The sequence below is a fragment of the Grampus griseus genome, assembly GCF_964374135.1.
Source record: "Grampus griseus genome assembly, chromosome: 5".
Classification (NCBI taxonomy): domain Eukaryota; kingdom Metazoa; phylum Chordata; class Mammalia; order Artiodactyla; family Delphinidae; genus Grampus; species Grampus griseus.
In genome coordinates this window covers 116080893-116097683 of record NC_138998.1, presented here as the reverse complement: position 1 = coordinate 116097683, position 16791 = coordinate 116080893, and the positions used below count along the sequence as shown (strand labels likewise).

Sequence of the window (16791 nt, the reverse complement as noted above, 5' to 3'; positions counted from 1 at the left end):
ATTTTAACATCAAATTTTGAGAAAAATTTTAAATGAAAATTTAACTTAGATTATAGAGTATATTGACTCTGCAGGTTTCCCAAATATGCATAAATTATCATAATTAAATCCAAATACATTTTCTGAGTATTCTCTCAATTATTAGTAGCTATATCCTTAGAGCTTTAAATTGCACTTCACAACATTTTAAGAAAGACCTGAAGGAAAGGGGAATAAAGATGCTAAACTCACCTCTTGGCCGGACTTTCCTGAATTTTCCGAATGTAAAGACTCAATTTCTCCTTCAATCATGGCAGCTTCTAGGCACTCATGTAGATCTTTGAATCCATTGACCTGAAGTGGGTACTGACCAAACATTTCAGTATTTTCAAATTTTTTACCTATAAGAGGGGGGAAATTAATATTCCTCAATATGGCCTTTTAGCTACTAAAAGTAAATAGATGTATACAGTAATTATCTCCTGAACCTGAAAACTATAACTGTTTATGCTCCAGATAGTAGTAGTTGGTATAATTTTCCTATTGGTTTGTACCTGTACATATGTATATTCACATCCAGCTATGCTATAGATATTACACACCCCTATGTGTGTATGTAATTATATACACGCATATGTAAGTACATATTATGTATATATGTATATAAACATACATATATATATATATATATGTATATATATATGTTTATTCTTTAAAAAAGTACCTTCTAAGGGTAAGAGAGTGTGCTAACATTGAGAATATATATAGCAGTGCACAAAAGAGATATGGTCTCTGAGCCGAGGAAACTCCTATCCTCTTCTGGAAAAAGACATTATACACATTAATTGTATATATAATTATGAACAAACAATTGTTTATAATTACAGATATTATAAAAGGGGTGGTGAGACAGAGTGCTGTGAGAAGGTATAAAAACGGGGAACAAACCTAGTCTTTAGGGCTGGAGGGTGAAGCAGGGAAAACTTCCATAGCAAAATGACATTTATGCTGAGACTGTAAAGGTGAATGGGAGTTGGCCAGGCCAGAACGTCGGGGAGCCAGAGTATTCTTGGCCAAGCAACAGCACACGCAAAGACTTTCAGGCTGCAAAGAACTTGGCATGTTTTAACGAATTAAGGGAAGGAAAGTATAGCTTAAGGGAGCAAGACGGAGATGACAATGAAGAGTTAGGTGAGGGATCAAAATCAAATTCTTAACGAAGTCTAGTAGCCCTTGTTGAGAATTTTTTTCCAGTATATTCTGAATATAATGGAAAGTTACTGAATAATTAAATCTAGGAATAAGAGGCTCAGATTTATATCTCTGAAACATCCTTATGGTTTCTGTGTTAAGTGAGTGATAGACTGTCAGGAGACTATTATAGAATCTATCTAAAAATAAAGGTAGCATTGAATAGGGTGTTAGTAAAAGTGTATAAAAACAGATGAAATGACATACACACATTTATAAATATACACAAAAGGGAGCACCGATAGGACTTGACTGAATGGCTCATAGGCAGGATGGGGAACAGAAGAGAAAGCAAGGTATCAAGAATGATACTCAGATTTTTAGCATGAACAACTGAATTGATTTTTATGTACTGAAAGGGGCACCAGTGAAGGAAGAGTAGAGGATTTTTTTTTTTTTTACTTTTGTTTTAAGGCAGCAGGGAAAATCATTGGTTTCGAATGGCCCATAAGATTTCAAGTTGAAAAGAGGTGGACATACATAAGTCTGTAACTAAGACTGGTGTGAAGCTATAAATTGGAGAACTGCTAGCTTATTGATAGCAGGAAATCAAGGAAGTGAATGAGACTGCCCAAGGAATTATCTGACAGGAAGAGGAAGAGGACCTAAGCTGATTCCCAAGGATCTCCTACCTTTAGATACAGGAAGAACTATAAATATAACTCATAAGAAGTACCCACAGAGGCATGAGAAAGCCAAGATAATATGGTGTGATAGAAGCCAGAGAAGTGTTTTTAAGGAAAGAGTGGGGAAAAGGGGGAGAAGGAGAGAGTGGAGTCAACAGCATTAATAGTTGATAAGAATTCAATAAGAACTGAGAGGGATTCGATGGACTAACACACATGTAAGAAATCAATAACCTTAAAAAGCCCCTTTGAGAAGAGGTCTGGGGACAGAAAATGAAAGTGGGACAGGTAGAATAATTGGAGAGATAGCAGGTGAAAACAAACTCCTCACTTTAAAGGAGCTTATTTCTGAATAAGACTGACTGAAAAAGAGCATGTGAAGGGAGATTTTTTTTTAATTTTAAAGATGTGAAACACCAGAGCATGTCTAAATATTGACGAGAAAGACACAGTGAAAGGAAGAAGCTAAAGATACAGAAAAAAAGCAAGATAATGGACAGAATAAGGACTGAGTGAAAACATGAAAGGATGAGATTCTGAGCACATGTAATGAATAGCCATTGATATTAGACTAAATAATTCCTCTATTACCTGGAGGGACAAATAAAAGAATGTGGTAGAGGTTGGAATGGATCCAAGTTGGGAAGCCTGAAGCTCATATATATGAGGAACTCACTTTTAAGAACTATGATAAAAAAGTTATAAGTAAAAAATTAGATTCAGAGCCTTAGCGAGGACCCATAGTTAGGCTTCATTAACTTCATGGTAAATCCATGAAATTTGAGTTAAGATCTTTCTCAGAAAATGAAGACACAAAGAAATTAGATTAGAGGTAGAAAAACTGGAAATAGTTATTGCAGAAAATGGGAAAGAAGACAGTGATTAAACAAAACAAAGATGACTGCCAGGTAGGATTACAGGCTTGGGACGAGTAAAGCTTAGAGTCACTACAACTTTATGATCCATTACAGTTATCTCATTTGCGTGACTTTCTCCTAGCAATGGTCAGCTTCTCAGTACATGCAGAGAGAAGAAGAATAATAGTTCCATGAGGGTCAGAGACTAGCCAGAGAGGTGGTGCCAGAAGGGAATGAGGGGAAAGAGTTTTAGAAATGTATAAGGATGATCATAATGGACAAGGAAGGAAGTAAAGCAAAGACTGAGAAGAACAGAATGGAGGGGTCAATGGCCTAGAAATTCTAGAAGAGTTGAAGAAGTTTTGCAATAGAGTACTTTAGTAAACAAACTGAAAATCACCCCTAATTGAGAGTCACTAGTCTAAAAAAAGGCATTAAGAAGATATATGTAAAAATAATAAAGTGTTCTAAAATAAATTGTTAACAAAGCAAACACATAGTTCACTTGGAAATGTATTAAAAGCACATTTATGCAGCACAGTAGCCTTTAAACAACTCACCAAAACCAAGTACAAAGACTTCACTGACTGAGAAATTTTAATAATCACTTTTAAGAATCCAGATAATATAGGTAGAAGTGCTCATGAGAAGTATTACAAATAGTGCCCAGTCACAACCTGATTAGAGCTCCTCTTCTGCTATATACAGTGTTCTACTTCAGATAAAAACTGGTATGATAGTGTGGACATCCCAAATTGGAATACAATGCACTATATAAAATATTCCACTATTTATATAATGAATATTTAGCATTTGAGGCAAACAAAATGTACTAACACCTCAATATAACCTTTAGGATGTCTGATTAAATCCTGAGTTAGTGTCTCCCTTTTTCCAAATCTCAAATATAAAACTACATTCAAACAAAACTTCATGGGACTCCATCACTTAAGATCCTGAAGAAAAATTAATTTCCCAAATTTTATACTCTGGGTGATTTGGGTGAACTTTCAAAAGTTGATGTATAGGGTCATTTGGGAATAACAATTTTTCAAAAATGTATGCTTTGGGACTTAGTAATATTATTACTTGAAGTATATATTATGAGTCAGTTCCCTGCCCTTGTTAGGAAAACCAAAGAGTAACTGGTGAGGCCTGGATTTTACATAACAGGAATAGTATCACTCAACTGATTTTTCAGTAGACAGAGTACAACTCTTTCTTGAAAACTATATTCTGAAGAATTTTATAATCACCCCCAAACTGGAAACCCTGCAATACCCTGACTATGCTAAATTGCTAAGTACAGCTTTCAACATGCATAGACTTGAAACCCTCAAAAACAGTGACCATCATACATCATACCAAGCCCAGTATTAAACTCCAATATTATTTTTAAAAGATCCACCAATTGCCCCATTAATCCCTGTATCCTAACAATTCACAGTATCACAGAACCTGTCCCAGGCAAAGAACATCAGGACAACATTAACTAAGTACCAAGTAGCATATGACAATATACTCTGTACTTTCCTTTACAGGCACTCAGTTCTTTGCTTTTTATATAAATGATTAGCAGTAGCAATGCAGCAGAAACTACTAGACAGAGAAAGTCAAATTAAAATTAAAAACCATTCCACAAATAAAGTCACTATCATGACAAAGGAGCTAAAAGCTAATAATATCTCAATTGTAATAAAAAAGTAAACATGTGTAACTATACCTTCAAGCACTCCCACGGCTAGGAATCTTCCATAGAACAACTCTACCATGGGGTTCTTTGGCTTCTCTTCATCCCTAAAAATCACATTAAAAATATAAATGTGGTTATAATTCTTAATTTTTAGAACTGTAAATAATAGAGAAAACATTAAAAGAACAATAATATATGCCAAGACAATAACATTTATGTGGTTATCATGTGTTTGGCGCTGCGACTTAGTGTTGGGCCAAGGTACTTAAATTTATTTTCCGTTTCTTCACCTGTCAGCTGAGGATAGTAATAGTAATGGAACTCACAAGGTTGTTGTAAGGGTTAAAATGAATTACTATGTGGGACCTCTTATAAGAAGACCTAAGTAGAGTCTGTATTCAGGAAGTGCCTGATCCTTCCATTATCATTTCGACCTTGAACTTTCAGTCTGTACAATACATGCTTATCTGGACTTGCTGGGAAGGAGGGAAAGCCACTTTTAATCAAAATAAATTTCTATAAAATTTCAATAAGTCATTTCCCACATTTACCCAGAAGAATGAACAATAGCCATCAGCAGTGAAGGAGAAAAACACCAGCTTCAACCCAGGTAGCTAAAGAGAAACTCCATAAAGTTTCATGTTGCTGGTAAAATTAGTCATCTGTGAATTTTCCAAATTCTTTAACATATAAATTTGTTGTTTTTCTTTTTTGCTTGAAGCAAATAGAAACTGACAATTTTAAACTTTTTTTTAATGCTTTGTACCGTGTGGTCTAAAAACACAAAGTTTATTTTGGCCTTGCTATATAAAAGTATGTTGTGTCCACAACTGCAGAGAGACTTTTTCTTCATAAATTTTGCGTTTAAATTAGTAAAACTGATTTATTTTAAAAAAGAGAGAAGGACACTATCTGTCTCTTGATATATGTGTTACATTCACCCTCATTTAAACCATAAAATAATTGGTGGGAAGTACTTCACTTAATCTCTGGAACAATCCTATGAGGTAGTGTGGTGGTCATCAGTGCTATTCAAAGAGATTTCTGTCCCTCTACTTTTAGGTACATAGTAAGAAGCACTTTCCCATTTACTTTTTATTGAAATTTGAAAAAAATCTGAACTGTGATAAAATACACACAATATAAAATTTACCATCTTAACCATTTTTAAGTTTACAGTTTGGCAGTGTTAAGTATATTCACACTGTTGTACAACCAACTTCCAGAACTATTTTTCATCTTGAGAAACTGATTAAACAACTCCACATTCCTCCCTCCCACCAGGCCCTGGAAACCACCATCCTAACTTTCTGTTTCTTTGAGTTTGACAACTATTGACACACCATATAAGTGACATACAGTGTTTGTCTTTTTGTGACTGGCTAATTTCACTTAGCATCATGTCTTCAAGGTTCATCCATGTTGTAGGATGTATCAGAGTTTCCTTACTTGTTAAGGATATTCCACTGTATGTGTATAACACATTTGTATTTCCATTCATCCATGGACACATCAGTTGCTTTCACCCTGCTATCAATTCTTTTGGATATAAATTCAGCAGTAGAATTGCTGGATCATGTGGTTAATTCTTGTTTTTTTCATCTTTATAGATACAATTGACCAACAAAACTGTAAGGTATTTAAAGTACAATGTGAAGATCTGACATATGTATACACTGTGAAAGGATTCCCTCCATCAAATAATTATATTAGTATTAATTTTTTGAGGAACCACCATGTTTTCCACAGCAGCTGCACCGTTTTACATTCCCATCAACAGTGCACAAAAGTTTCAATTTTTTCACATCTTCATCAACACATGTTATTTTCTGTTTTGTTTTGGTTTTGGTTTGGTGAGGGTTTTTTTGGTTTTTGTTTTTTGATAGCAGCCATCCTAATGGGTATGAGGTGTTCCCATTAACTTTGAAGTTAAGTAAACCACATGACTTGCTCTGCACAACAAAATGTGAGTGGAAGTAATGTGTGCCATTTCTGGGCTGTAACTTTGAGAGCCAATATACTTTCCACTGATGTGGTGATCCCAGAATCCTGTGATGAGATGAAGCCTCTGTCAGTGTAAGGCCCTGTCAATGGATGTGCAGAGCCCGTTGCTCACACTCATTGGGCATAGCTAAGGCTATGACATAAACCTCTGAAGTTTGGGGGATGTTGCCACAGGATTATCTAGCCCACCCTAAATGGCAGCAGGTGGCACTCTTACCTCTATTGCACTGGTAATAAAACTGTAGACTACGCTAAGTCACTTGCCCAAATTCACACAACTAGTAAGTGCTCAAACTGAAAAGCAAACTCAAGTCTGCCTCTAAAACCTATGAATCCTCCCACTATGCATACTTAATCTCTGGGCATTTTAACTCTATGAAAACAGTTTATTTCACACCTTATTTTTTACACTGTGACTTGAGACTGATATGGGGGAGAGGAAGAATCCAAAGATTGTCTCTCTTAATGTAAATGTCTATGAATCTTTAGACATAAATATTAGTATATCCATTTCCACAGGTCATATTTCCATGTAGAAAAGCAACATTCCTGGTTTCTCTCCTTACTGTCACATACATACTGCATAGAAAGAGCAGTGACATACCAGGTTGGTGACTTTGGCCGAAGAAACTGGGTAAGAGCTGCGACTAATTCTGAATTCTCTTTCCAAATCTTCGTATCTGAATTTTGGTCTGCTCTCCACTGACTTGTGGTATGCACACTGACCTTCCCTAAGGAGTCAGACAGACCAATCTTCTAGAAATTGTTTACCCTGTCCTTCTTTGCAACCTCTCAGAGGTCCTACTCTTTACTGTGCATTTAAGCTTTGAACATCAGGGACTAACACTGTGGTTATCAACAGAAATGTAAGGAACCCAAGTGAAGAGCAATTTAAAAGACGTGAGACTTCTATTGATATAACAAAAATGACATACCCACCACCTGCATGAAGAAAAGCTAGATTGACACAAATAGCAAAGGGCAAAAGAAATCACTAAAGAAAACCTGTATCAGGGACACTTTAGCCTTGGGAATTAGGTCAACACAGAAAGAGTTCAGAGATCTAGGGCAACTGATAGAGTAACCTACTCAGGGCTTCCCAATCTTTTTAATGTCACTGGCACACAGATAATATATGCAGAGAACTCTGGAATAAAACCACATGTTTTCTCATGATCACAGAAACAGGATCAATACCTCCACATACCTATAATCTGGCTTACCATGGCACAACAACTGGAAAGCTCTGTTCTAGATAGGCAGAGCATAGTGGTTCAAAAAGTTTTAGCTTGGGGCTTCCCTGGTGGCGCAGTGGTTGAGAGTCCGCCTGCTGATGCAGGGGACATGGGTTCGTGCCCCGGTCCGGGAGGATCCCACATGCCGCGGAGCGGCTGGGCCCGTGAGCCATGGCCGCTGAGCATGTGCGTCCGGGGCCTGTGCTCCGCGGCGGGAGAGTCCACAACGGTGAGAGGCCCACGTACCGCAAAAAAAAAAAAAAAAAAAAAAAAAAAATTTTAGCTCCATAAACAGTAAAGAAAAAACAAAACTACTGAGAAATGAATGAGGAGAAGGACATATTTCAAATAAGACAATTTTAGATGAAATGGGAAAGTTCTAGCTTCTTTTAAAACAGTTTTAGGAAACGGGGAGAGAACTTGTTAGTTACTAGATCAGAAAAGTTGACACTGGGACCCAAAGAAATTTTTCAAAAGTAAATGAGTAATAAGGAAAGATCTCCAAAATCAGAAAAGAATGATCCTTTCAGAAATAACCAGGATTCAGGCAACAGTCAAGTGGCAGTCTTCTAAGGCTAGAGATAAAAAGTAATCAGGGAGTTGTGTTGCAGATAGGTTACTATATGAGCTGCTTATAGAAAATCTGGATAGATTTGAGGAGGAACTAGGGATTTCAGGGTAAAACATTCAAAGAATTACTGAGAGAACTTCAAAGAGACTCAGTAATCATTGATGAGGATATAGATATTGTTCACATTCTGAGGAAACAAGCTCAATAAATTTTGGGGGTTGGAACTCTAAGGAAAAGTACAAGGAACGTGAGTTTTACTAAAGAGGAGCCAGGGTGGACAATCATAGATCAAGTCCACACATGGGCTGTCTGCTGGTCTGACAGGACAGAACCCTGGTGGAATTCTGCAACACAAAAGAGGTGAAGGTGGACAATGCATGTTTGAACAATAAATTACTTGGGCATACTCCTAACTCATATTTCACTAGCTCTCATTATGAGGGCCCTATCAAGAAAATACAGAGGAACATGTTAGACAAAAACAAATTTATAGGTCAGAATACAAAGTCAAAAGAAGAAAAAGAGAAGATACTCGTCCACCAAACACAGCTGGTCCTGAATGAGGTAGAAGCTAAGAAGCAGGTTAAACTATTAAAAATTCAGCCAAGTCTTCCTTAAAGAAGAATGAAAAAAACGTCTATGTAACTGAACCTTAAAGGGCTATCCCGCCCAGAAAAAAAAAAGTAGCAGAAAGAAATAGAGTCAAGTCCTAGAACTTTCAAAAGCTGAGGAAAGAGCATATCATAGAGATGATGATCTTCACTGGATGCTGGAACTCAGGTTTCAGAAGCATCAACAGCAGAGTCAGTTCAGCAATCTGATAGGGAGATTTACAAATGAAGCTAACATGAAGAGACGAAAGAAACTACCTAGAACATGTTTTACAGGCCTAAACAATCCCATACCAATGCAATGGCAACAACCACTGGGCACAGAAATATGTTATTAGAAAGAGCTTACATTCAATGCAGCACTGAGGGCCAGAAAACTGAAGCTCGTTAAGAAAAATGTAACTTAAGAGTTTTGGTGGACAGAAAAGAAGGGCACCTGACCAGAGCTGTTAGCATCATAAACTTCTAAACATGTCAAGAAGGAAGCGGCTTTGTTCAATGCCACATTCTCAAGACAGTTTCCAACAGTAGAATTTTTTCCCTCAGATACTGTAGATTTAGCACCATAATCTCGAGAGATTTCTTCCAACGTATGTTTATAAGTAGTTGTCTAAGACCAACTGGCCCTTAATGACAGGCATCTTGGCAGAACTAAAACCATGATGACTGCCTCCATTTATGACATTATCCAGATTTTCTGCTACAGTCTTTAGCAACAATAACTTGAGTCTGGATTGTACTAAGATCTAGGAATATTATAGCTGGACTGAAAGTTAAAGGGCTGAAGTTGTGTTTTGTTTCAAAATTTCAAAAGTAAGAGATCAATGTTAATCATGTGTCCTAATAATCCTTCAAAATCTAAAATTAGAGTATATGAAATTCAACATTTGAAGGACTGAAAGAACTACACACATACAAGTGAAAGAGAATACAGGCTTCACCTGAAGAACCTCAACTCAATTCAGGCACAGAATTCAACTCAATTCAGGCCTGTAGTGTAAAGGCTGAACAAACTCAGAAAGTCAAAAATGATTTCTTTTTTGTTAGACTGCAACGAAAGGGCAAAAGAATCTGACTTTCAAGTATAATTTGTTTGGATTTTTCCTTAAAAGATCAAGTAGATATAATTTGGAAACTTATTTTTCCCCTGAGAATTTGAGAACAAATGAGGAGGGCTATATAAAATTTTAGAAGCATCTCCTAGTTGCTAACAATATATAATTAGAATATTTTTACTTTAATTCAATCTCATTGCAGACTACGTTATTATGCCTTTTTTGGACAATAAGCCTGGCCATAATTTTAAAATAGAAAAAGAAAAGATACATCTAACTAAGAAACTAAAAGACCTGTACTCAGAAAACTAGGAAACTGATGAAAGAAACTGCAGACATAAACAAATGGAAATATATATGGTGCTCATGGATTGAAAGAATTAGTAATGTTAAAATGATCATACTACCCAAAGCAATCTACAGATTCAATGTATCTCTATAAAAATACCAAAGGCAGTTTTCACAACACTAGAACAAATAATTCTAAAATTTGTATGGAAACACAAAAGACCCTGAATACACAAAACAATCTTGAGAAAAAAGAGCAAAACCAAAAGTATCAAGCTGCCCCTAGTAACCCAGCTGGAACCGGTCTGAGGTGGCGCAGGGCCTGTGAGTTTGGTTTTAAGTGCCTGGTGGGAAAGCACATGTAAGTGCAACTCCTTTCTCGGAATGAGAAAATTATTGCTCAGAAAGGCACAACTTGTCTAAGTTTACACAGCTAGTTGGCAGATTGGCTAGGACTTGGTTTTCGTCATCAAAGTCAGTGCTCTTTAAGCTATCTAGGAGCAGACAAGATGGCCGAGTAGAAGGACCTGAGCTAGCCGTCTCTCACACAAACACCAAAATCACAACTACCTGCTGAACAACCACTGACAAAAAATGACTGAAACCAACCAAAAAAGGATACTCTAGTTCCAAAGACAAGGAAGAAGCCACAATGAGAAGGTAGGAGGGGCGTATTCGTGATCAAATCCCATACATGCTGGGTGGGGAACCCACAAACTAGAAAATAATTATACTGCAGAGGTTCTCCCACAGGAAAGAGAGTTCTGAGCCCCACATCAGGCTACCCAGTCTGGGCATCTGGCATTAGGAGGAGGAGCCCCCAGAGCATTTGCTTTGAAGGCCAGCAGGGCTTGATCACAGGAACTCCACAGGACTAGGGGAAACAGAAATGCCACTCTTGGAGGGTGAACACAAGGTCTTGTGCACACCGGGACCCCGGGGAAAAAGCAGTGACTTCACAGGAGCCTGGGACGGACCTACCTGCTGGTCTTGGAAGGTCTCCGGGAGAGGCAGGGGGCGGCTCTGGCTCACTGCAGGAACAAGGACACTGGTGGCAGAGGTACTGGTGAGTACTACTCATTGGCGTGAGCTGTCCTGGAGGCCACCATTTTGATGCAAAGACCTGGTCCCACCCAAGAGCCCTTAGGCTCCAGTGCTGGGATGCCGCAGGCCAAACCACCAACAGGGTAGGAACACAGTCCCACCCATCAGCAGACAGGCTGCTTTAAGTTTTCCTGAGCCCACAGCTGCTTCTGAACACACTGCTTGACAGAGCCCTGCTCACCATAGAGACAAGACCCAGCTCCACCCACCAGTGGGCAGGTATCAGTCCCTCCCACCTGGAAGCCTGCACAAGCCTCTTAGACCAGCCTCACCTACCAGGGGTCAGACACCAGAAGCAAGAGGAACTACAATCCTGCAGCCTGTGACACTGCAAATACAAAGTTAGATAAAATGAGACAGCAGAGGAACATGTTCCAGATGAGGTAACAAGATAAAACCCCAGAAGAACAACTAAGTGAAGTGCAGACAGGCAATCTAACTGAAAAAGAATTCAGAGTAATAGTAAAGATGATCCAAGATCTTGGAAAAAGAATGGAGGCACAGACCAAGAAGATATAGGGAATGTTTAACAAGGAGCTAGAAGATTTAAAGAACAAACAGAGTTCAACAATACAGTATCTGCAATGAAAAACACACTAGAATAAATCAATAGCAGAATAAATGAGGCAGAAGGATGGATAAGTGAACTGGAAGACAGAATGGTGAAAATCACTGCTGTGGAACAGAATAATGAAAAAAGAATAAAAGAAATGAGGACAGTTTAAGAGATCTCTGGGACAACATTAAATGCACGAACATTCATATTATAGAGGTCCCATAAGGAGAGGAAAGGGCCTGAGAAAACATTTGAAAAGATAATAGCTGAAAACTTACCTAACATGGGAAAGGAAACAGTCACCCAAGTCCAGGAAGCACAGATAATGCCTACAGGATAAACCCAAGGAGGAACACACCAAGACACATTAATCAAATTGACAAAAGTTAAAGACAAAGAGAAAATATTAAAAGTATCAAGGGAAAAGCAACAAATAACATACAAGGGAATCCCTATAAGGTTATCAGTTGATTTTTTAGCAGAAACTCTGCAGGCCAGAATGGACTAACACATATATCTAAAGTGATGAAGGGAAAAAAACCTACAAGTATATTCTTATACTCTACCCAGCAAAGCTCTCGTTCAGATTCAAAAGAGAAATCAAAAGCTTTACAGACCAGCAAAAGCTAAGAGAATTCAGCAACACCAAACCTACTTTACAACAAATGCTAAAGGGATTTCTCTAGGCAGAAAAGAAAAGGCCACAACTAGAAACAAGAAAATTACAAATGGGAAAGCTCACCAGTAAAGGCAGGAAAATATACATACATAAATATGGTATCAAAACCAGCAACTGTGAGAAGAGGTGAGTACAAATATAGAATACTGGAAATGCATTTGAAATTAAGAGACCAGAAACTTAAAACAATCTTGTATATACATATGGACTGCTATATCAAAACTTCACGGTAACCACAAACCAAAAATCTATAATAGATACACACACAAAAAAGAAAAAGCAATATAAACACAACACTAAAGACAGTCATCAAATCACAAGAGAAGAGAAAAATATAGGAAGGGAAGAAAAAAGACCTGCAAAAACAAACCCCAAACAATTAACAAAATGGCAGTAAGTATGTATCAGTAATGATCTTAAACATAAATGGATTAAATGCTCCAACCAAAAGCAAAAACAAGAACCTTATGTATGCTGTCTACAAGAGACCCACTTCAGATCTAGGGACACATACAGACTGAAAGTGAGGGGATGGACAAAGGTATTTCATACAAATGGAAATCAAAAGAAAGCTGGAGTCGCAAAATTCATATCAGACAAAATAGACTTTAAAATAAAGACTGTTACAAGAGACAAAGAAGGACATTACATAATAATCAAGGGAAAAATACAAGAAGAGAAAACAATTGTAAATACATATGCATCCAACATAGGAGCACCTCAACATAGAAGGCAAATGTTAACAGCCATAAAAGGAGAAATCAACAGTAAAACAATAAGAGTGGAGAACATTAACAGCCCACTTACATCAATAGACAGATCATCCAGACAGAAAGTCAATAAGGAAGCACAGGGCTTAAATGACACACTAAATCACATAGACTTAATTGATATTTATAGAGCATTCCATCTGAAAGTAGCAGAACACACAATCTTTTCAAGTGAACATGGAACACACTCCAGCACAGATCACATCATGAGCCATAAAGCAAGCCTCTATAAATTTGAGACTGAAATCGTATCAAGCATCTTTTCCGACCACGACACTATGAGATCGGACAACAGATACGAGAAAAAACTAAAAAAACACCAACACGTGGAGGCTAAACCATATGCTACTAAATAACCAATGGATCACTGAAGAAGTCAAAGAGGAAATCAAAAAATACCTAGAGGTGAATGAAAATGAAAACATGATGATCTGAAACCTACAGTACACAGCAAAAGCAGTTCTAAGAGTGAAGTTTATAGCAATACAATCTTACCTCAGTAAAAAAGAAACATCCCAATTAAACAACCTAACCTTACACCTAAAGCAACTAGAGAAAGAACAACAAACAAAACTCAAAGCTAGCAGAAGGAAAGAAATCATAAAGATTAGAACAGAAATAAATTAAATAGAGATGAAAAAACAATAAAAAAAGATCAATGAAACTAAAACCTAGCTCTTGGAAAAGACAAACAAAATTGATAACCTTTAGCCAGACTCATGAAGAAAAAGAGGGTCATCAATAAGAGGCTCTAATCAATAAAATTAGAAAAAAAAAAAAAAAAGGAGAAGTTACAACTGACACCACAGAAATAAAAAGGAGCATAGAAGACTACTATAAGCAATTATATACCAATAAAATGGACAACTTAGAAGAAATGGACAAATTCTTAGAAAGGTACAATCTCACAAAACTGAACCAGGAAGAAATAGGAAATAGGAACAGACCAATCACAAGCACTAAAATTGAAACTGTGACATAAAAGCTTCCAACAAACAAAAGCCCAGGACCAGATGGCTTCACAGGTGAATTCTATCAACCATTTAGTGACTAGTTAACAAGTATCCTTCTGAAACTATTTCAAAAATTGCAGAGGAGGAACACTCCAAACTCATTCTATGAGGCCACCATGACCCTGATAGTAATACCAAAGATACCACAAAAAAAGAAAATTAAAGGCCGATATCACTAATGAACATGATGTAAAAATGAATGATGTAAAAATCCTCAATAAACTACTAGCAAACTGAATCCAAAAACGCATTAAAAGGATTATACACCTTGATCAAGTGGGATTTATCCCAGAGATGCAAGAACTTTTCGATCTCTGTAAATCAATCAGTGTGATACACCACATTAACAAACTGAAGATTAAAAACCATACAATCATCTCAATAGATGCAGAAAAAACTTTTATCAAAATTCAACACCCATTTATGATAAACACTCTCCAGAAAGTGGGCATAGAGGGAACCTACCTCAACATAATAAAGGCCATGTATGACAAAACCCACAGCTAACATCATACTCAATGGTGAAAAACTGAAAGCATTTCCTTTAAGATCAGGAATAAGACTAGGATGTCCACTCTAGCCACTTTTATTCTGCATAGTTTTGGAAGCCCTAGCCATGGTAATCAGAGAAGAAAAAGAAATAAAAGGAATCCAAATTGGAATAGAAGTAAAACTGTCACTGTTTGCAGATGACATGATACTATACACAGAAGATCCTAAAGATGGTACCAGAAAACTACTAGAGCTCATCAATGAATCTGGTAAAGTTGCAGGATTCAAAATTAATACACAAAAATCTGCTGCATTTCTATAAACTAATAACAAAAGATCTGAAAGAGAAATTAAGGAAACAATACCATTTGCCATCGCATCAAAAAGAATAAATTACCTAGGAATAAACCTACCTAAGGAGGCAAAAGACCTGAACTCTGAAAACTATAAGCTGCTGATGAAAGAAATCGAAGATGAATGATACAAATAGATGGAAAGATATATCATGTTCTTGGATTGGAAGAATCAACAATGTCAAAATGACTATACTACCCAAGGTAATCTACAGATTCAATGTAATCCCTACCAAATTACAAATGGCATTTTTTGCCGATCTAGAACAAAAAAATCTTAAAACTTGTATGGAAACAAAAGACCCCAAATACCGAAAGCAATTTTGAGAAAGAAAAACTGAGCTGGAGGAATCAGCCTCCCTGACTTTAGCTACAGTAATGAAAACAGTATGGTAATGGCACAAAGAGTGACTTGCAGATACACGGAACAGGATAGAAAGCCCAGAAATAAAACCATGCACCTACAGTCAATTAATCTATGACAAAGGAGGCAAGAATATACAATGGAGAAAAAACAGTCTCCTCAATAAGTGGTGCTGGGAAAACTGCACAGCTATATATAAAAGAATGAAATTAGAGCATCTGCTAACACCATACAGAAAAATAAACTCAAAATGGATTAAAGACCTAAATGTAAGACCAGATACTATAAAACTCTTAGAGGGAAACATAAGCAGAACACCCTTTGACATAAATCACAGCAATATTTTTTGGATCCATTTCCTAGAGTAATGAAAGTTAAAAACAAAAATAAACAAATGGAACCTAATTAAATTTAAAAGCCTTTGCATAGCAAAGGAAACCATAAACAAAATGACAAGACAACCAACAGAATGGAAAAAAATATTTGTAAAAGATGCAACCAACCAGAGATTAATCTCCAAAATACAGAGACAGCTCATGCAGCTCACTATCAAAATTAATAATAATAACCCCATCAAAAAAATGGGCAGATCTAAATAGACATTTCTCCAAAGACAACATACAGATGACCAACACACACAAGAAAAGATGCTCAACATTGCTAATTATTAGAGAAATGTAAGTCAAAACTACAATGAGGTATCACCTCACACTGGTCAGAATGGCCATCATCAAACAGTCTACAAACAACAAATGCTGGAGAGGGCATGAAGAAGAGGGAACCCTCCTATGTTGTTGGTGGGAATATAAAGTGGTACAGACACTATGGAGAACAGTATGAAGGTTCCTTAAAAAACTAAAAATAGAGCTATCATATATCCAGCAACCCTACTCCTGGGCATATATCCGGAGAAAACCATACTTCAAAAAGATACATGCGCCCCAGTGTTCAATGCAGCACTATTTACAATAGCCAAGACATGGAAGCAACCTAAATATCCACTGACAGATGAATGGATAAAGAACATGTGGTACATATATACAATGGAGTACTACTACTCAGCCATAAAAAATACTGAAATAATGCCATCTGCAACAACATGGATGGAGTAGAGATTATCATACTAAGTGAAGTAAGTCAGACAAAGACAAGTATCATACAATATCACTTATATGTAGAATCTAAAAAAATGATACAAATGAACTTTAAAAAACAGAAACAGGCTCACAGAAATAGGTAACAAACTTATGGCTATCAAAGGGGAAAGGTGGAGGGGAAGGGATAAATTAG

General features: G+C 36.9%; 1 protein-coding gene across 3 annotated transcripts in view; it reads right to left on the bottom strand.

Moving 5' to 3' along the window:
* USP25 (ubiquitin specific peptidase 25) overlaps window positions 1-16791 on the bottom strand; it is a 138429-nt gene that overhangs the window by 56626 nt on the left and 65012 nt on the right. For all 3 annotated transcript variants that reach the window (XM_082654330.1, XM_082654332.1, XM_082654331.1), the window contains exons 9-10: window positions 4437-4510; window positions 232-380 (exon numbers count right to left, since the gene is read on the bottom strand). In XM_082654330.1, coding sequence (XP_082510456.1) covers window positions 232-380; window positions 4437-4510 — 223 coding nt within the window. The remainder of the gene's footprint in view (window positions 1-231; window positions 381-4436; window positions 4511-16791) is intronic.